General features: G+C 56.5%; 6 protein-coding genes across 6 annotated transcripts; 2 read left to right on the top strand and 4 right to left on the bottom strand.

Moving 5' to 3' along the window:
* Window positions 1-1460: 1460 nt before the first annotated feature.
* PG997_000029 (uncharacterized protein) lies at window positions 1461-4441 on the bottom strand (the record flags this gene model as incomplete). Its single annotated transcript, XM_066804344.1, has 5 exons — window positions 1461-2121; window positions 2184-2371; window positions 2407-3143; window positions 3200-3464; window positions 3524-4441. The coding sequence occupies 5 exons, from the start codon at window positions 4439-4441 to the stop codon at window positions 1461-1463; spliced, it is 2769 nt and encodes a 922-aa protein (XP_066674117.1).
* A 2613-nt stretch (window positions 4442-7054) lies between these two features.
* Window positions 7055-8927, top strand: PG997_000030 (general substrate transporter; the record flags this gene model as incomplete). The annotated part of the gene is made up of 5 exons (XM_066804345.1): window positions 7055-7128; window positions 7169-7955; window positions 8037-8234; window positions 8288-8586; window positions 8681-8927. 5 exons carry the CDS (start codon window positions 7055-7057, stop codon window positions 8925-8927), a joined length of 1605 nt encoding a protein of 534 aa, XP_066674118.1.
* A 2880-nt stretch (window positions 8928-11807) lies between these two features.
* On the bottom strand, window positions 11808-12601 carry PG997_000031 (uncharacterized protein; the record flags this gene model as incomplete). The annotated part of the gene is made up of 3 exons (XM_066804346.1): window positions 11808-12022; window positions 12111-12255; window positions 12347-12601. The coding sequence occupies 3 exons, from the start codon at window positions 12599-12601 to the stop codon at window positions 11808-11810; spliced, it is 615 nt and encodes a 204-aa protein (XP_066674119.1).
* A 1366-nt stretch (window positions 12602-13967) lies between these two features.
* Window positions 13968-15824, bottom strand: PG997_000032 (uncharacterized protein; the record flags this gene model as incomplete). Its single annotated transcript, XM_066804347.1, has 4 exons — window positions 13968-14925; window positions 14988-15252; window positions 15318-15663; window positions 15735-15824. 4 exons carry the CDS (start codon window positions 15822-15824, stop codon window positions 13968-13970), a joined length of 1659 nt encoding a protein of 552 aa, XP_066674120.1.
* A 750-nt stretch (window positions 15825-16574) lies between these two features.
* Window positions 16575-17434, top strand: PG997_000033 (uncharacterized protein; the record flags this gene model as incomplete). Its single annotated transcript, XM_066804348.1, has 3 exons — window positions 16575-16793; window positions 16925-17199; window positions 17257-17434. The coding sequence occupies 3 exons, from the start codon at window positions 16575-16577 to the stop codon at window positions 17432-17434; spliced, it is 672 nt and encodes a 223-aa protein (XP_066674121.1).
* Window positions 17435-17477: 43 nt separating this feature from the next.
* On the bottom strand, window positions 17478-19834 carry PG997_000034 (GAL4-transcription factor; the record flags this gene model as incomplete). The annotated part of the gene is made up of 6 exons (XM_066804349.1): window positions 17478-17796; window positions 17859-18340; window positions 18402-19087; window positions 19139-19455; window positions 19519-19613; window positions 19793-19834. 6 exons carry the CDS (start codon window positions 19832-19834, stop codon window positions 17478-17480), a joined length of 1941 nt encoding a protein of 646 aa, XP_066674122.1.
* Between the last annotated feature and the right edge of the window lie 121 nt (window positions 19835-19955).

The raw sequence follows: 19955 nt of genomic DNA on the forward strand, positions 1-19955 counted from the left end.
TGCCAGTATAATTTGTCTGATTCAATCCTCGGCCCTTTGCGCTTCTTGCTTCGCAACTTGCGCCCAAGGTCGTGGCGGGAGGATTACTTCACATCAACACTTCACATCTTCGTCTGACAGTCCCAACTGACCATTTCGAAAGTTTAGCAATCGCAATCGCAATTTTCTCGCTCGACACCAGCACATCACCACTAACCTCTTAGTCCTCGCGCTGCCTCCAGCCGTGACTCCAAACGGTAAGCCGACATTTTTCTTCTTCACAAGCACTATTCCCCGAGTCCATATGATTCAATATTCCACCTAATTCGCAGTTTCCACTCGAGCTTTCGCCTACGAGCCTTTAGAAAGCAGATGACGGTTGCAAGTCCTTACCTTGGATGTATGATGGACATTAATCAACTACGATTATTCATGTTGCCACAAACTTCTTCCCAGACCACCTGGCTAACATTCACAAGATTTCAATAGGTTCCTCTTCGTATGTACGCGATTGCCCTCGCTCAATGAGCTGGCTTCCGGCCCTTCCGCAGTCAATAGAAAATACAATGAATACAAAAAATATCATACCACTTCCGCTGACCCTTCCATGCCGTTGCGACATGTGCCTTCGCAAATTTTTCGTGTCGTGAATGCCACGATAATGAATGGCCATGATTCTCCAGATGCCAATGCCAATACACAAATGACAGGCAAACTTGGCCATTGCAGTGTCTACCAACTCTTCAAGTGTGCTGTTTGTGATGTGTTCGTGATACCGCACACGCAAGCAGCCATCCCAAGCAAGACTTCGTCGACGCTACTGTTCACCATGCACTTTGGCCTCGTCACATTCGTCACCAGAAATCCGAATCGCATCTCGTAAGGGTATCAATTCCCCATCTATAGAAAACTCCCTAACATTCTCAACCAGCCCAGAAGGAAAAACCCCAAGAAACATGATACTTCTCGAAATCAAAATCATCCAATTGCTCTCTGTTGTTGTCCCTGTTGCCCAACTTTTTTTTGCAACAGATCATGTACTTCTTTCATACATAGATAGGAAAAAGTCGAAAAGACAATTTTATTTCCCCTTTCCCCCAACGCCAATGCAAGCAAGCAAACCCGGAAAATGGAATCATGAACTTTGTTGTCGCCAAGTGTTGATGCCTTCTTGTCTTGCAAGATGCTCACTCACTTGTCAAAGTCCATTGCCACTGCTCCCAGAACGCCAAATCCATGATTTGCTAAATACAAGCCTCGTAAAACACCGACCCGGTTCCAAGCCTTAGATAGGAAAAAGAAAAGAGATAACAGGAGAGAAAGCAGTGACTGTCATGGTCTCTACCCAGCAGCCCCAACCCCCTCTCGTAAAACTTGTGCCTGCGGCTGCGACGACGGCTGATGCTGAATCGCCAACCCGCTCAGCCCGGAATGGCTGCTCCGCGCCGAAATGATGGACGCGCCGCTTCCCCCTCCTCCCATCATGCCGCTGTCATCCCTCTTGATCCGGCCGCCGACAATACCGCGCCGGTTGCGTCCCGTCCGGCCGCGGCCGAGCCAGTTGAGTTTGAGTAGTCGCCCGAGCTCCGTGACCATATTCCGTCCCTCATCATTGGTGCCACCGGCGCCATTGCCGCGGCCGCAGCGGCCGCAGCAGATGCAGCATTCGCAGCGGCCGCGCCCGCCGCCGCCGAAGACGACTGCACGTTGGCCTCGAACGGCGCCAGCCCGCCCGTCTGCACGCTCGCCAGCACGCTCAGGCACTGCAGCATGCGGCCCACCATGTCCGTGACCTGCTTGCCGCCCAGCTCCACGTTCTGGTCGCGCTCGCGCAGGCTCGCGTTGCTGCCCGAGTTGTTGCGGTCGCGCCCGCTGATAGCTGGAGTGAAAGGTCGCAGCAGACTTGACGTGGCCTCCGAGCCGCTGCCGAAAGAAACATTGGAAATGGCGCGGGAGCGCGACGGGTTGCTGCTACTCTCGTAGGCATTGTTGTTGAGGAGCGTCGAGGAATTCGAGTTGTACGAGGCGACGGACGGGTCGAGGCTCATGGCCGTGCCGGGTCGTTGGGCTACCGGCGGTGGCTGCTGTTGCAGCGGTTGGAACTCGATGTCGCGGGGCAGGCTGGTGCTGAGGATCGCGTCGCTCGGGGTGGTGGCGAGGCCAGAGCGAGGTTGGCCAGGCTGGAGGGTAGGTGTTCGAGCGACAATCGCGAGAAGATCATCTTCAATTTGTCGTAGCGCGGGAGGATCAGGGTGTCGCGGTAGGAAAGCAGGACCAGACGTCGGATGTCGAGGGTCTGGGTCGGGGGTGGCGGGTATGGCGCATCGTTGTTGATGCTGGGTAGGACGGCACTCCAAAACTCGCGGGCTTGGTCGGCCGTCATCAGGGGCCGCTGCCCGAGAATTCGAGGTCGAGAGGTAGGAAGACGGCCTGCATGTAGGGCAGAATCGAGGTAAAAGTGAAGACCCATAGCTCGGCGAGGGCGGGGATCAGTCGATCTTCGGGTGTCCTGCGCAGGGCGAAGTCGAGCGACAGGAAGCCGGTCGAGAGCAGCTCCCGCACGTCCTCGATGATAATGTTGGCGGAGCGTCGCTGGATGGCGTATTGGATGTGCATGGTGACGACGCGGTTGAAGTCTTCGATGGGGAGGCGCAGGTCCTCGCCCTCGAAAATGGCGAGGAGTTTGGCCTTGAGGTAGGGCCAGGCGTCGTCGAGAGTCATGCTGTTGAGGCCGTATTTGGAGCTGTCGACGGGGTCGAAGAAGTTGAGGTTGGATTGGGTCAGGGATATGTTGGTGCCAAGACTCGAAGGACCCGCCCATTCCGAGGTCGAACTTGTAGGGTTTAAGGTGAAGGCGGACTCGTTGTCGTGGGCCATGCCGAGCTTTTCTTCTTTCCGCTTCTCGCGCAGGGCCCGGCCGCCGTGGCGGAGGTCGAGCCCTGACACGGATTTTCCGAAACTCGACGTGTTTGGGCCGGGACTTGGCGGCACGTTGAAGTTGTAGAGGCTGGACGGTGCGTTGGGGTCGACGGGGCGCGAATTGCTGGCCGCCGACGACAGGGGCAGGTGGTAGTCATCCTTGCTCGACAGCTTGTGCTTCGATCGCGACAGAAAGTGGTGCCGCTTCTCCTTTTCCTTTCCTTCTTGTCTTTGCCGCTGCTCTCCTTCTCGGGCGGGGCGTCGATGGCGCGGATCGTGGCCGAGGATGAGTTATTTAGACTGTAGATAGACTGGGTCTCGGCCAGGCTCGTCGTGCTGAAATTCGAGCGTTGTAGAGAGGCAAGTGCCGACCCGATCTTGCTGGGGCTGGGCAGCGGTTTGACACTCGCCTCGCCCTTGGTGTCGATCTTCTTGGGCCGTGAAAATAGCTTGACCTTGGACTTCTCGGCCTTGGCCGGCTTCTCGGGAATCGTAAGCGGTGGCGCAGGTGGGAAACCAACAGGCGCAAGCGGGCGGTACTCGTCAGAGGGCAAGGCTGGCGACGACTGTGGTGAGGATCGGGGAAAACGACGTTTGCGGCTGTAGTGGCGGCCTGGTTTCCTACCAAGCCATTGTGATATCTTCCCTCGGCGGGGGCGTGAGAGGCATTATTTAGGTGGGCGTCTCGGGGCACGCTTGCTTCGGTGAGGCTGAGGGCGGGCGGGCTGAGTGGTCCTCCCGAGATGGCGGTTGGGCCGTTCGACCTAGATACCTGACGCTTCGTGGGTTCGTGGCTATCGCCGCTGCCTTGGAAGGGGACGGTTTGCGATCGGTTGCGACTGTGATGTTGGTGGGCGGCCAGAGACTGGTGCTGCATGGCCGCCTGTGCTGCTATTTGACTGGCCGACAAGCCTGCCGAGGCAGGAGCGGGCGGGATGTTGCCCTGGGACATGGTGGTGATTTGTGCGAGGTTGGAGGAGCTCGTCGAGGGCAGGGTGGTGTCGAACATGCCTTGGGTCTGCGAATGCTTGCGCGAGTGGTGGCCGAGTCGGGTCGTGGGGAGGGTCAGAGGCGAGGCATTTCGCAGGCTCGAAGCCGTGTCTCGGTTGGCTAGGCTGGGTCGGGAGAAGTTCTGGGGATTCTGGGGATTCTGGGGTTCTGGGGGCTTTGGCAGACTAGAGGCGCTACTGTTTGGATGCGTGGTGAAACCGGGGAATGAAGGGCTCGTGACGCCCACTGGGGTCTGTGGGCTGCGTACTTTAGGCAGATTGAAGTAGGTCGACGAGGTGGCCGCCGTGGTGTCGTCGCTAGAGGAGGTGTCGATGCGGCGGATCTGGGGTCGGCTCGAAGACGAAGCGGGCGTGATTTGGTTGCGTTGGGAGGAAGAGGAGGAGGAGGGCGGCCTAGGGTCTCGTTCTCGTTGTTCTCGTTCACGATCTCTCCCCGATGCCGCAGCGGCCGCCGCAGCGGCTGAAGAGGAGAAGCTGTTGGGCAGCGGCGAGAAGCTCCCCGGCGCCCGCTGCTGTGAGCGACCCGACTGCATCTTGGGCGAGCTACTCTACGATGACCTCGGCCAGAAGTGCAAAGGCAGGCAGACAGGCGACAACAGGTCGTTTAGAAAAAGGCCGGCTTTTGTCCAAGGCCTTTTGGTGGCGCAAGTGCTTTCGCAATTGACATTTGATACTAGATGGAGATGGTAACGGGGTCCACCAGCGCTGGTTCTCACTGTTACATCTTGGACGACGTCAGCCAAACACTTCCAAGGAAGAGCGGATGGAGGCTGGACGCTCGGGGGAGCGAATGTGACGATGTTTTTCAATGCTGGCACCTAGAACTAGAACTAAGAATAGGAATACGAGATACAGAAAAGAGAGAGATTTGGGATTAATTCAATTCAACCAGACAAATAACCTAGGAATGTACCGGAAATGTTGGCGGGCTGAAATCGATTACGCCTCCTTCGATCCCAATGGACCAAATCTGATCGACGCTGGGCTTGGGTGCAAGTGCCCCGCGCGCGCCTGTCCCGGGGCGCTGAAAACCAACTTGACCAACCACCATCCCCCAGCTGCCTCTGTGGCTGCTGCTGGCTACAGGTAAGGTAGGTACCTAGAGACCAGTAACACGAAAAACAAAACAAAACATGGCAATCTCCAACAAACCCATTGCTTTTTGTCTTTCTGTCTTGCCATGACTCGGCCTGCCCGTACAGGGGCCATCCATTGCAGTTTGCATCTGCCGCATTAACCTGGATCTATGTTGCGCGCGTCATAGGTACCTAGGCACCAATCTTTACTGACCACCTGCAGGGAGGGCTACAGGGCTTATGCTGACAGACGGTCACGTGAAGCAGCGCAAACCTCCAAAAACAAAAGACCTCCAAGTACCTCAGCTATATCGTACATCTTGCTCAACTCTCTGCCCCGGCCTTGACTGGTTCATCAGGGTCGAGACATTTGCCTTTAAATGTGGTTCGATACCAGCCAATTGTCGCTTTGTTGTTCGGCCCTCTGGCCTTTCCCGCAACAATACACAGCCCCCTTGGACCCAAAAGTAATACAAACTTGAAAAAGAGCCCTTCATGCAGGATGGGTCGTATCGAGACATCGCCTACTTACTTTGAATATGAGAAACAAACCGCTGTTCGTCTTTTCTCGACATCGGAATAAGGTTTGAAGGCAGGTATGTCAGGAGTCCTGGGGTAACCCGAGGGAGTGTTACCCATACATCTCCACAATCGATCATGCATATAATCAGCCCAGCTATAACAGCACCAAAGCTTTTGGGCATGTTTCCACCCTCTCGGGTCTTGAGAGCTCGACAGTAGGTATCTAAGCCTGCCCATCTCTTGGTGTGTCTATGGACATGTAAGCTACGTGAAGTGCTTCCTTGGAGTTTTATATGTACAGCCAGGAGGCTCAATTATTGGTTGGAGTGGGGGACCCTGAATTGTGTCTGCAATCCCTGCAATACGCAACACCGAACCAATATTAAATGGCATGGGGTTGACATGGATACAAGCTGGCATCGTTTGATATTTAGGCTGTACCGTAATGCCACAGGTTGACCAATCTGATGCTACATCAGCTCTGGCCAGAGTAGTTGAAGAGTCCTTCTTTGTCCATGTATGCTTGCTGGTTCCTCTTGGGTCTCGCCCTCTACCCCATCTTCGCCAAGTAGCTAGCAAGTCTTGGGTCGTTCGTCCAAGATTACTGCCCACTAGATTCGGCAAAGTGCAAGCTCTCCCTAAGCAACCATCACCACCACGAGCAGCAACGAACGTCCGCACTTCATTGTTCCATCCTTCGCCTGTTTCCAGCTCTGTCGCAGTTGCCAGGTTTGTTTGTGGCTCACGCTTAGTAGCACGATCCGTCTCCCCTTCTCAAGAAGAAAATGGACCGTCTTCTTGCGGAAGAGCACCGATAGTTTGGTAAATAAGATGCAAGGTCACTTTTGCTTCCTCTTCTTGGCGAAGGTGAGAGAGCCCAGACCCATGGGGATTTTGCCGTTTTCTATATAAACGCACCTATCACACCCCCGTCTGCCCCGCAGAGCCGAGCAATTCCAAGCCATTAGGCGGCACGATTCGTGAAGCCAGCTTTTCCAGCTTCGGACTGGTCGCAGATTACTTTCTGAGTCGTTCCCACCCCGAGATCCCCAAAACCTGGGGATTCCTTGGGGCCGTTGGTGTAAGCAAGCAGTGGGTAGTAGTTGGCGCATGGCCAAGGCAAATACAACTTCAGCCGGAGACTGGGCAGAACATTGGCGTTTGCTTCGATCAGCACCAACAGGCCGTTGTAGTGTTGCCTCGAATGGCCTCGACTGCGAGCCTTCCAATTTCAGTTCTTGCCAAGTGAGGCAACCCTGGGTGTTGGTACACGAGGGCAGCAGCTCCGTCAATCAGAGCTCGAGGTTCCATGACTGCTACCCCTTGGCTGCAGAGCCGGGACGAAGGCGAGTGAGCATGGGAATGCACGCCGAGCTGAGAATAAATGAAGAGGTGATTCCCACTTGCTGAGAAAATGTCACTGTTACCCCGTTCTACCCATCTTTGGTTTTGCTACTCAGTGGACTGCTTCCTGCCCACAGTAGTAAACCTGGTTACTTTTACGTTTTTGCTGGGTTTGATCACCTGAAAGGGGAAGCCACTGCCAAAATGAAGCTCCCTACCTTTCCCAAGATCTATAACATCCACTTTGTGGCCATCATCGCCACGCTGGGTGGCATGCTGTAAGTCAAACCCAACCTCTCCTTCTACCCCCTCGCATAGTCTCTTGTCTCTTCCCCATCATGGTGTTAAGGTGGCCTCCTTCTCCAGCTTCGGCTTCGACATTTCTTCCATGTCCGCCATCGTCGTCACCGATCAGTACCTCGACTACTTCCACAAGCCGGCCGGCGCGCTACAGGGCGCCATCGGCTCCGCCCTGGCCGCGGGCTCCGTCCTGGGCTCGGCCGTCGCGGGCCCCATCTCGGACAAGATCGGCCGCCGCGACTCCGTCATGTTCGCGTGCCTCTTCTGGCTGATCGGGACGGCCGTCCAGGTCGCGTGCCAGAACGCGGGGACCCTGATCACGGGGCGCGTCATCAACGGCTTCACGGTCGGCATCACCTCGGCCCAGGTGCCCGTGTACCTGGCCGAGATCGCGCAGGCGGAGAAGCGCGGGTCCATCGTCATCATCCAGCAGCTCGCCATCGAGTTCGGCATCCTGATCATGTACTTCATCGGCTACGCCTGCTCCAAGATCCCCGGCCCGGCCTCTTTCCGCACCGCCTGGGGTACCCAGTTCGTCCCCTGCGTTTTGTTGATGATCGGCCTGCCCTTCCTGCCGCGCTCGCCGCGCTGGCTCGCCAAAGTCGGCCGCCGCGACGAGGCCATCGAGGTCCTGGCCCGCATCCAGGCCGGCGGCAACATCCGCGACCCCCTCGTCGTCGCCGAGCTCGAAGAGATCGAGACTACGCTCCAGGCCGAGCGCGAGGCAGGACCGGGGCTGAGGAAGTTCTTCCGGAACGGCATGTGGAAGCGGACCATGGCGGGTGTTTCGGTGCAGGCCTGGCAGGTAAGTTGAAAATTCCTTCCCCCAAAGCTCCGTTTGCTGTTTTATCTATCTATACTTACCACCTTTCTCTAACTCTAATAGCAACTTGCCGGCGCCAACACCATCGTGTACTACCTCACCTACATCGCCGGCATGGCCGGCCTGACGGGCGACGTCGCCATGATCACCTCGGGCGTGCAGTACGCCGTCTTCATCATCTTCACTGGCGTCATGTGGCTCTTCATCGACAAGACGGGCCGGCGCCCCTACTCATCTATGGCGCCATCGGCATGGGCATTTGTCACTTCGCCGTCGGCGCCGCCATGGCGACCAACTACGTGCCCGTGCCCGAGGGCATTGGTGGTAACCCCAACGTCATCTTCAAGGTCACGTCGGGACACGCCGCTAACACAGTTATTACGTTTTCGTACCTGCTTATTGTGGTGTACGCACTCACGCTGGCGCCGGGATGCTGGATTTACGCGGCCGAGGTCTGGTCGCTTGGCACCCGTGCCACGGGCATGTCCATGGCGGCCTTGTCCAACTGGGTCTTCAACTTCGCGCTGGGCATGTTCCTGCCCCCGGCCTTTGCCAACATCCAGTGGCGCATCTTCATCGTCTTTGGCGTGCTCTGCATTGCTGCAGCTGGATGGTACGTGGGACTCAGAACTTGCATATCGCGATCCCTTCTTTCTCTCCCTATCTTTCAACACTAATACTCGATCACATGCTGACTTTGAATATAGGTTCTTCGCTTTCTACCCCGAGACCTGCGGCAAGACGCTGGAGGAGGTGGAACTCATGTTCGCCAAGGATGGTCCCGCCCCCTGGAAGACCCGCAAGGGCGAGTCCCGTCTCACCGCCGAGATCCAGGCAGTCGTTGAGCGCAAGACTTATGACGAGCCAAAGGCTGTGGAGGTAGCTGATAACCATGCGGGCCCGGAGACCCCAGACAATAAGATGGTGGACACGAGTGCCACTAAGGCTGTATAAGTCAAAGGACCTTTGGTTTCGGTCGGGTCAGGCAGATATAGGAGGCTGTAATATGCTGCTACAAGTGGCACTGAGAAATACGTCTCATATAGAGCATCGAACTGTTGTTGGAGAAGTGGATGGAAACTCATAGTACTGTTATATTAAGGGCCTTCGTTGATGATGACCTCAATGTTGCATAGGGGATGCCCCTTTGTTTTACATGATGGTTTCCTGTCTATCTGAGGCAAGATTCTTAGTACTACCATTTTCAATCTTTGCATAGCCATGTGTTATTCCTAGTTTCCAGCCTCAGGTATTGCCTCGATTGGGTAAGAGGAATGTTGTTTGTTCTAGGAGCCACAGCTACTTCGTCTTGCTTGATTTGAACGGCACTGTACGAGAGTGGAATAATTATCGTAAACGGCACTGTACGAGAGTGGAATAATCATCGTAACGTTGAAGCCTTGTTCTCTTGGGAACTCCGTGTCAGCAACCTCAGTCAGCCAGTTGCCAATCATAGCCAGTGGCTGTAAACCAGGCGCTGCGTCCGCCGTACATTGGAGTTTGCAGGTTATGCCTATCGTTGGATATGGCAGGCTCGTACAACAAGGACGTACGACTTGGATGGTCCTCACACCTAGGGCGAGCTGGGCATTAATACTATAGGACGTCACACACAACAAGCTTTCGGCTCAGCCTCCGTCGGACCTGCGATCCCTGAGGCATCATTGGTTGCTGTTGCTCGCCTGTCACGTCGTGCCGTCTTGTCCCGGAGGTTGAGCACCCGGACCTTTGGATCGGCAAAACATGCCAAACTGGCAGTTCATCTGTGTGTGACATGGTGTGACTCGCACCCCAATGGGAATAGCATCAATAAGGTCAGCGAACAGACGAACCGTTGGAAACGTTCTTATTTCTGACAGGGGCTCCTTTCAAAACGGGGTGGAGCTGCTTAGCGGGCGGCACAGCAGTCCAGATCTCGGCGGCGATTGGCTCCAAATATGGAGGCGCCTTGGACAACAAAAGGGAACCAAGAACCGTTACTCCGTACACCAGCATGGGGATTGAAACATGGGGAAATTGGCGAGATATACCGTAGTGGTATAGAACCCACTTACGGGCAACGCATTGAGCATGGTGGATGCACTGGCCGGATCAAGATCTTCAGCTGGAGGACAAAGCCGCGGCCCCATCTCGTACCCCGGCAGCATCCTTGACCAGCCGAGGCCGCTGATTCATCTATTCATCTGCCTTTTCATGGTTCAGCCAATTAACACCGGGATACTGGACCCGCTCGATCTCCCTACCTTGGTTTGATATCGTATCGAGATCCTTTTTTCTGCGGTGGCCTCCGCTCACTGGGCCCCTGGGTCCGAAGCTCGAGCACATCTAGACATTCCCGCCATGTTACCCTATGAGAGACGGAAGGGGTGAAACCGGCCCTGGATAGTTCAATTTTGAGACCGTGCCCATTCTGAAGAAGGCAGACTGATAGCCAAGGGGGAAGGCCAAGATGTTTGAGGCTCTGTGTAGGACGGACGGACGGGGTTTTCCTACACCACGGCCAGTCGCCTCTGTCTATGGCTGTATCTACATATATAAAAGCCCACTTCTGTACGTGCTGCCCATTCTCTGTTCTTTAGACTTGCACAAGGCGACCTATATGCTATCTATTTGCTCTTACAATTCCTTTCTTTTCTGCCAGACCTGAGGTCATCTTCGTTCTTATCCGCAAGCCGGGCACTTGTATACATTTTCAATTTGACACCCCATTCTTTTCCTCATCCCCCCTTGCATAATTTCCCACTTGTACGTTTGAGTTCAGCCATGTCGTCCGTTCTGAAGACCACCATCTTCACAGCCTTGGCCGGCGCCGTTGGCGTTTCTACCCACGCCACGATCAACAAAGTGGCGGCCAACGGCCGGGATTTCAACGGGTTCGGCATTGCTTCAGCCCCGTCCGGCCCCCCAGCCGCAGGCCAACAGCGTCAACTGGCCCAACGACGCCAACGAAGGCTTCGTGCCGTCGTCGGCCGTCAACGGCCCGGACATCATCTGCCACATCAACTCCACCAACGCCCAGCTCAGCGTGCCCGTCGCCGCCGGCGAGCCGGTCGAGATCACCTGGACCAAGTGGTCCGAGAACCACAAGGGCCCCGTCCTCGACTACCTGGCCGACTGCGGCGGCGACTGCGCCACCGTCGACAAGACCGCCCTGAGATTCTTCAAGATCGCCGAGGCCGGGCAGCTGAGCCCGGGCACCGGCGACGGCCAGCCCGGCCGCTGGGCCGACGACCTGATCATCGAGAACGGGCTCAAGTGGAACGTGACCATCCCCGCCAGCATCCGGCCCGGCAACTACGTCCTCCGCTCCGAGATCATTGCCCTGCACAACGTCGTGCAGAACGGCGAGGCGGAGCTGTACCCGCAGTGCGTCAACCTGCAGATATCGGGGTCGGGGACCGAGGTCCCTGACGGTGTCGCGGGGACGGCGCTCTACCAGACTAATGACGCTGGTCTCAACTACAATATCTACAACGACGAGCAGAGTTCTGCTTATAAGATTCCCGGTCCCGCCCTTTTTGTTGCTGGCAGCAGCGGGTCCGAGGAGGTGACCAGGGCGGCAATCCCTTTCAGGGCGTAAGCGGCGGCTTCCAAAAATACAACCCTTTTTCCAAGGCGGGACGGCCGGTAGCTTCGCCAGCTGGCGAGATATGTGAAGATGACTTGCGACTCCGTCCAGTTGCACCCTTCTCGTGAAGGTCCCTGTATGTATAAACGACAGTATACCTGTACATGAAATGTTCATACATCATACAATCATACAATCTTGAAAATAGAAACCAGATGAGTCACGAATAAGACGACCCCTTTCAGGCGAGCCAATAGAAATATTCTTCACTGAACCATGAAGTTGGCTGTCCCCAACTCCCGACCACTGCGAACAAGCTTGACCGTCAAAAGGCCATTCTCGTCCGCAAACCCCATGCGTACGGTAGCTTCAAACCGGTACAAAATACTCCTATTGTCGCTTGCGTACTTCCGGGAGACCTCACCCCAGTTCACCCCCTTCAGTTCGACTCGCATATCCCCGACGTGCCGGACCCCTACCCCTACAATTGTTAGTCCGTGTCGTGCCCCAAAGCGCGGTGATGGGCGTGTGCAGCAGAGAGGGCTCGAGGAGGGGCGGAGAAAGCTCACCGTTGTCTGTGATGGTTTTAGGGGCCACGTCGTTTCCGCAAGCGTAGATGGCCATGACCACAGTGTCCCAGCTTTTCGAGGAACGGTTGTCGAGGGTCCAGGTCATGGGATAGTTAACGTATTCGCCCTGTTCAATCTCGGATCCCTGGTGAGATTTGGAGTCAGCTTGACCTCGGACCCTACCCCTTGCGGCGTTCCCATAAACAGGTAGCTGGTAAGGATGAGTGCTGCAGTACCTTCTTCATCAGCCAGCGTGGCAAGTCATGTTGGTGCTCCTGGTTATCCCACTTGTCGACGCATCGTTGCATGGCAGGCGTAATGGCATTGATATGTCCGTGTCTCTCCGGGTTCAGAGGCTCGGGCATGTTGAAGCCATAATGGCTTTGGCACTTGACGGGTTCAGGGTCGTCAATGGCCACTACTTCCACGATCGTCCGAGGTTTAGGTTTTGCCGGCAAGAAGGTCGGCACGGCTTGGTATTGTTCTTCCATGTTTGGGGGATTGGTCCGAACTGGACTATGACGGGAGTCAGATAGGCAAGACGGCCATGTCAGAGAAATCAAGAAAGAACCAAGCCGATCGAAACAGCGTGGGTTTGACGCGTGCTTTTTAATGTGGGATCACTTCAACACGAGACTGTGTGGGTTGTTCCGGACAGTCCACCCCAAGGAATAGAATGGGCAGCTCGGAGGCTCTGCAGCTCTCGTACGATAGGTGAGACATAAGGGTCTTGCGGGTTCAATTTTTCCTGCATGAAGCTGCAGCGAGCTGAAGCGGATGGTTGGGTCTTACAACAGAAATCCTTGCCGCTTTTAGCCCTGTACGCCCGGCGCCCAGCAGCAGCTTTTTCGACCTGCATCAAGGCACGAAAACCAAAATAGTCACGGGTTGATTATGTCCTCGCAACAACTTGCACGAAACGCTAGCAACATCTGCCATCCCAACATTTTGCTGGAGATTCGATCTCTTCGCGAAACCGCTCATGGACCTTTCATCCGGTCTTGGCGTTATATCACAATGACAGATAAAAGGGGGCCTTAAGGTTCGAGACCTCCCGGAGGATGTTGAGCCAAGGTCTCGACCTTGGGCTTCGGCACAGATCCCGAAGGAGTGACCGACAAGCAAAGGCGCCGCCAATGGGGATCCTGGAGTCTCTCGTTTCCTGTAATATCTTGTTGAAGAAGAACGAGACCGGGAAAATCCCGGCGCATCCGGGCCTGGGATTCACTGAAGACGGCTTTCGTGCCCGACAAACGTCGCCCGCTCGGACAAGTTCATATATAGCCGTGGCACTCTTAATTCTCTCAGCCAGAACGGGCCAGGCCCCAGGTAACAATGAAGATGCCGGTGTCGTCTGGTCCAATGCGGGCGTCTGGGCCCCTGTTGAACAGGCTAACGTCGTGGGCGCCTTAACCCCCTCCTTGTTTCTTGACGTTCTTCAAGCGAGTAGGTAGTTGATGAGATAACATGATGCTGACATGGAGGGAGTAAATCGTTGAAGATTGGGTGATAAGTTTGTGGCGTCCCCCAAGCCATTGTGGCTTTTCTTGGCCGGTAAAAGCGGCATGCCTCCCTCCGGCTGTCGCTTATTTGCTTTTATTGATTTTTCCCCTTTTCCCTCGGTCTTGTCCATCCTGTATAGCGGCCAACATTACGTAGGAGGACCCTTGAAAACGAGCCTCTTGATATGCAGGCAGGCTATCGTCGGGGTGCGGGTACCAAGACCCTGTTTGCTGGAGAGGTCACGTAATGGGTGCGGCCACGGGGTTGTTCAACGCGGCCGATTAGTCATCGGATCCGATGTTCCCGTTCCTCACGTAGTGATGCTGGGATGCATTTAATATCCAAAGAGCCCTATCAGACCCTCCGCTCAACCTCCAAAGCCCCCACCCGCGCTGCCTCAATCTTCTCCTTTTCCTCTGGCACCCGGTCGTCCACAAGCCCCACCCGCGCCGCAATCCCAAACAGCCGCGCCTTCTCCTCGCGCGCGGCCGTATCGCCAAACACGCCGTCCATGTCCTCGAGGCTCTTGCCGCGCGTCTCGGGGATGAAGAAGTACGTGAACACCAAGGCAATCAACGCAAACGCCGCGAAGAAGATGTACGTGCCCCAGCCGAGGCGGTCCAACATGTCGGGCGTGACGAGCCCGATGACAAAGTTGCACATCCAGGTCGTGCTTGTCGTGACGGCCATGGCTTTCGAGCGGTTGCCGAGGTTGAAGGTCTCGGAGGGCAGGACCCAGCCGATGGGCGCGAACGAGTAGGAGAAGTTGATGTCGTAGATGTACACGAACGCGACGCCGACCCAACCCGCGGCCGGGTGCGCCGGTAAGGTATCGCCGTACCCGCCCAGGATGCCGCCGACGATGACGAGCGAAAGGCAGGTCCCCGCGGCGCCGCACATGAGCAGGGGCCGCCGCCCGACCTTGTCGATGAGGAAGAGCGCCGGCAGCGTCGAGAGCGTGTTGACGATGCCGTAGACGCCCGTGGCCAGCAGGCCGGTCGTGCCGCCGCTCAGGCCGAGCTGGGAGAAGATCTGGGGCGCGTAGTAGATGATGGCGTTGCAGCCGATGAATTGCTGGAAGAACATGATGCAGCACCCGATCGCGAGCCGCTTGAACGACGGCCACGTCGACACGAGGTCCGCGTACTGCGCCACGTACAACAAAACCCCGCTCTTGCCCAGGTGCCGGTCCCGCGCAATAGCCTCGTCGAACAGGACCTCGGCCTTGATGGCGAGGAACTCGTGGCGCAGCCCCTCCGAGTCCGGGTGGCAGCGGCGCAGCTGAGCCAGGGCTTTAAGCGCCTTATCCTCCCTGCGGCGCATCAGGAAGTAGCGCGGCGACTCCGGGAAGAACAGCATGCCGATCCCCAGGACCAGGGCCGGGATGATCTGCACCGCGAAGGGGATGCGCCACGCCGCCTGGGACTGGCCTGTGCAGCCCTCGGGGCCGACGTCGCGGATCGGATGGAAGGTGCGTTTTGGGGCGTCCCGCCCGAGTAGGGGATGTCGGGGGCGCAGCGGTGCCCGCCGATGTACTGCGTGCCGTACTCGAGCCAATAGCTGACGAGGATGCCCAGCGTGATGCTGAGCTGCTGCAGGACGACGAGGGTGCCGCGGACGGTGGGGGTCGAGACCTCGGCTGTGATCACGGCAAGTAAAAATCTGGTCCGGTTATGTCTTTCCCCTAAGAGGAGATCAACTTACACATATACTGCGGCACCACCATAGTCAACATCCCCACCGCAAACCCCGCAACCGCGCGCCCCGCGAAGATGGTCTCGATATTGCTACCACCGGCCTGGAGCGCCGCGCCTAACGTAAAAACGACAACGGCCAGGAGCATGCTGCCCTTGCGGCCGAGCTTGTCGGAAACGGGCCCGTTGACCAGGGACCCGAGCCAGGCGAGCAGCAGCAGCGTCGAGACGAACCAGCCCTTGTAGCCGGCGTCGAGGTAGACGCGCGGAAAGTGCGCGGCGAAGTTCTCCATGGTCAGGACGCCGCTGACGACGCCCTGGTCGTAGCCGAAGAGGAAGCCACCGAGGGAGGCGAACTGGGTGTGGTAAGTTGGTTAGAGAAAGTTCGAGCGGGCGGGAGGAAAGGAAAAGTATCGAGGCAACTTACGGCTGAGAGGCCTAGGATGTACGGGTTCGCCCGCAGCTGACGCCAGACGTCCTTGTCCCTGCCGGACGGCACATTCACGTCAGTCGCCATGACTGGTAGTATTACTCTACAATGAGGCAACTAGAAATCTAAATGGAAATTTATCCCCATTGAACCTGTAATTGTTGGGCAACCTGGTCTTTGAAAAGGAGGTGCGGGAACAGTGGCCATTTATGCATAGCGAACCGGCCTCGGCACCGGTTGCGGTTCATCACACGATAGGGAAAGAAAGAGAGGGGGCCTGGAAACCGCTGCAGGTCACGACTCAATCCCTGTTACGGGGTAATACAATTGGATCATCGCTTTCCCGGTCACCCCACGGGGAAGGTGTGCTGACTCCGTCAAACCACCAGGTGTGAGCCGGGAAAGTGTCAGCCCTCACACCATTGCGGAGTAGGTAAACAGCGGAGTCGCGATGATGCGGAGCAAAAAGGTGGCCCGCACGACTGTCGTCCGAGCCAATGATGATTGCCCGCTTCCAGAGAGCGCCAAGCCCGCTGCATTTTGCACCGGCACGCGGCAGGGCACCAGGCACCAAATCAAGAAACGCACCCCAACAAGCTCCCACAGGATGCATGTGTAGTGTTAGTGCGGCGTCGGTCCACGTCGGGGTTGCAGCAGGTAGCTCGACCACCCTACCCGGGTCCAAGGCGATCGGCTCACTCCAAGAATCGGGCATCATCGGCGGGCTCCTGTTGTCCGTCCAAGCAGTGGTGAAATGCCACCGGCTGTGCTGCAGAAAGCGACCGGCTACTGTGATTGCTACCACGTACTAAAAGTCATATCCCGTGTGTAACCACGATGGCTGCCTCGATGATAATGGATTTGGAGAAGAACGTCGCGACATTGCGAGGCCGGATAGATCGTCTACTCGAGCAGCAAGAGTCAAACGCGCATGGGAGAATCCTGGTGGCCCTCGCGGGCGTGCCCGGGTCTGGCAAAACGACTGCATCGTCAGCGTTGTTGGCGTCTCTATATAATTCCGGTCGAAGTCGAGAAGATGTGGTGGTTGTGCCTATGGTATGTGTATAGATTGACTAATCGACTGAATATGGGCCTCTGTGTCTTCTCCCTTGTTGACCAGACAGTAAGCTAATTGTCCGTTCCCAGGATGGCTTCCACCACACCAAAGCAACCCTAGCCAGCTTTAGCGATCCGGATATGGCCTTCCGGAGACGAGGCGCCCCTTCACGTTTGACGCCGACGGATTGCTGGACTTGATTGCGACTCTCAAGGCCGGGCCGCTCACCGGGCCAGACGCGGAGGAGCACATATTCACGGCCCCGAGTTTCGACCACGCAGTGCAAGATCCCGTCGCGGACGACATCCACATCTCTTCGCGGAGCAAGATTGTCATCATCGAGGGCAACTACACGTTGCTCGACGAGCACCCGTGGAACAAGATCGCGGAGCTAGTCGATGAGAGGTAGGTTCTCTGCTCTTCGGTTTCGTAGACCGAATTGGTTTTGACTGGTGCGTGTAGATGGTTCGTCGACGTGCCGCCAGAGATAGCCAAGGAACGCCTGGTCCTGAGGCATCTCGCCGCCGGGATCGAGACGTCGCGGGAGGCCGCCGCTCACCGAGTCGAGGAGAACGACTTGCCGAATGGCGACCTGATAAGATCCAAGCTCTTTGAGCCCGATGTTCGAATTGTCAACTGAGCTTCATACGTTAGGGGAACTGGTCCATTGACGCAAGGACAACTCAGAGATTCGGATCAGGTTCCGGCCAATTGAACGAGTTGAGCAGCTCCGCCGACTCGGCCGTCCAGAGCGAAAAGTCCATCGTGGTGGGGTCGAACTGGTTCATGGTCTCGAACGGCATCATCATGTTGTCGGGCTCGAGCGGGAGCAGATGGTCGAGGATGTCGGCGCAGCGGTTGGCCAGCGGGTTGTCGGCGAGCAGCCGGCGCAGGACGTCGCGGACCAGGTCGATGTCGCTCTGCCATTTGGGCAGCTCGGGGGATTCCTTGTCACCCAGGATGGCCAGCGCGATGACGAGCGAGGCATGGAATATGAAGTAGCTGGGGCTGTGTCAGTACGCCGAAACTTGGACATAGCGATGATGATGTATTGCAGAACTTACACTGAATACCAACTCACAAGCCTCGTGTGGATGCAGTTGTTCAGGTATTGATGGATCGAAACCACCGTGGAATGAGCAGCGTCGACGCCAATGTCGCGGCAGAGGTTATCTTGGTTGTTGGGCGCAAACGTCGAAGCAGGCCCTTGATGGCGTTCAATCGCGCGCTTCAGCACAATCTGCCGGAACAGGATGATCTTCAGGTTCCAAAATCGCCACCACAGTCGCGGCTTGGCAAACAAGTACCATTCTTCCCGACAGGGCACGTCTCGGTCAGGTTGGAAGTAGGGCGGCAAAGTCTTGGACCAGGCGTCCAGCGTGTTGTTATGAATGAGCGCCTCTTCGACGGAGACGCCCGTAGATAAAAGTAGTCGGTTTGAGATGTGATTAGAATGCAGATGGAAATCACTCTGCGCTTTGATACCTGAGTAGATAGTCGGCATCTCGGACTCGTCGGGTAAAGTGGTCGTCCTCGGAGTCAGCATCTTGATGAGGTCAGCAAGTGATCAAGTCAACGACAAGACGGGAAAGTCTATCAACACTTACATCGTCGCTGATATTGAGAACAGGCTTGGCATCCATCGACTCGCGACCGGGCAAAAGGATTGGTCGGCCAAATGTCGTCGAGGCGCCAGAGTCCATTAGGTACAGACCCCACCAGACACGCCGGCGCATCTCCCGTTGGAGTAAAGTGATCTTCCAGTTGGGTAACTCTCGATGTAGGCCTAGACTGAGAGCCATGCGAATAGCCAAGCCGAGGAAGTTCGATCCAGTGTTTGGTTTGTTACGTTTTTGGCTCAGGTTGCTCAGCAGCACCAACGATTGGACCAGGGTCAAGTTTGCGCTCTCGAACAGCGACTCGTCTTCGCCAAATGCGAGCGCCTGATGGTACAGGTCGTCGTGGAGGCCATCCTGGTCGTGGTCAAGACACCAGGCGCCGAGAGCCAAGACGGTGCACTGAAGCATCTGCCAGGAACGTTGCGGAGGTCGAGGGATGATCTCGTGGTACTGAGCTCTGAATGTGGCTTCGTGGATGAACGGGTACGACACGTGGTAGACGGAGAAGTAGGACTCCATGAGCCTCGTCATGACTTGGGTCGAGGCCAGCGATTGTGAAAGCCGCGAAGAAGCGAGCCCGTGATCGGACAGTCCAGGCGACTCGGGTAGCATAAGAGCAGGGTTGCCCATCCAGAACAGCAGGGACCGCAGGAAAAAGACACCAGCAGTCGAACCTGTAGTTGATTATTAGATAACCACTTGAGACAAAGGTTTGTCAGACCTACCTAGGTATCCAGCTCCTTTGGGCTCAACGGAGAGTGCGGCCATGCCATCGGCGATCTCATTGGCGTCTTCTTGCCAATCAAAGCCGTCTGCCTCGTCGGGCACCGCTTCGGAGATCTTGGCCGCGCCATCATCTGGTCCGGGCGTGGTAGTGGGAGCGAAAGGAGTCTGCGCCGTGGAAGGCGACTGAGCTGATGCCGAGGGGCTGGCCGGTCCTGTACCGAGCGAAGCCAAGGCTTCGTCGATGTTAAGGTCTGGCAGTCTTTGCGCGACAAGCGCTTCGAGCTTGTTCAAGCGACGCTCTACGCTGGTGAGATATCTGGGACGTGCATGTTAGTAACCCGCAGGTCCGAGAATGGCAGTGAGCAGTCGGCCAACTTACACGCGTGTCAGTGGGGACCGGAGTATGCGGCCACTGTAGTGGCATGCCCTCCGGGTTTGGAGACATGCGCCGCAAGTTGGTCGCTCTCTCGAGCACTGGAAACCTCATGTGTGAGTCTCAAGATCTTCATAAACAATCATGACCTCGGTTGATGGCATACCTTGAGCTTCTTCGCGCGGCAAGTATCGCACTGTTTACGAGGGTCTGGTCAGCGAACAGAAGGGCGACGTCGAGGGAGTTTCAGGGACTCCAAGGACTCCAATCAGGGACTGACCGCTAAGGGGCTTAACGGTGGTGGGGCGGGTGCAGCGTCCATCTTCTTCGCGCCCAGCAACCGCTCGTAATCATCCACGCTACCTCGACCTTGACTCGGGAAGTGTCGGAATCATCCAGAATCGAATCCCTCGGGATCTAGATACGGTAAGTGCCCATGCTTG

The sequence above is a fragment of the Apiospora hydei genome (genome assembly GCF_038363865.1).
Source record: "Apiospora hydei strain CBS 114990 chromosome Unknown utg000002l_segment0_segment0, whole genome shotgun sequence".
NCBI lineage: Eukaryota > Fungi > Ascomycota > Sordariomycetes > Amphisphaeriales > Apiosporaceae > Apiospora > Apiospora hydei.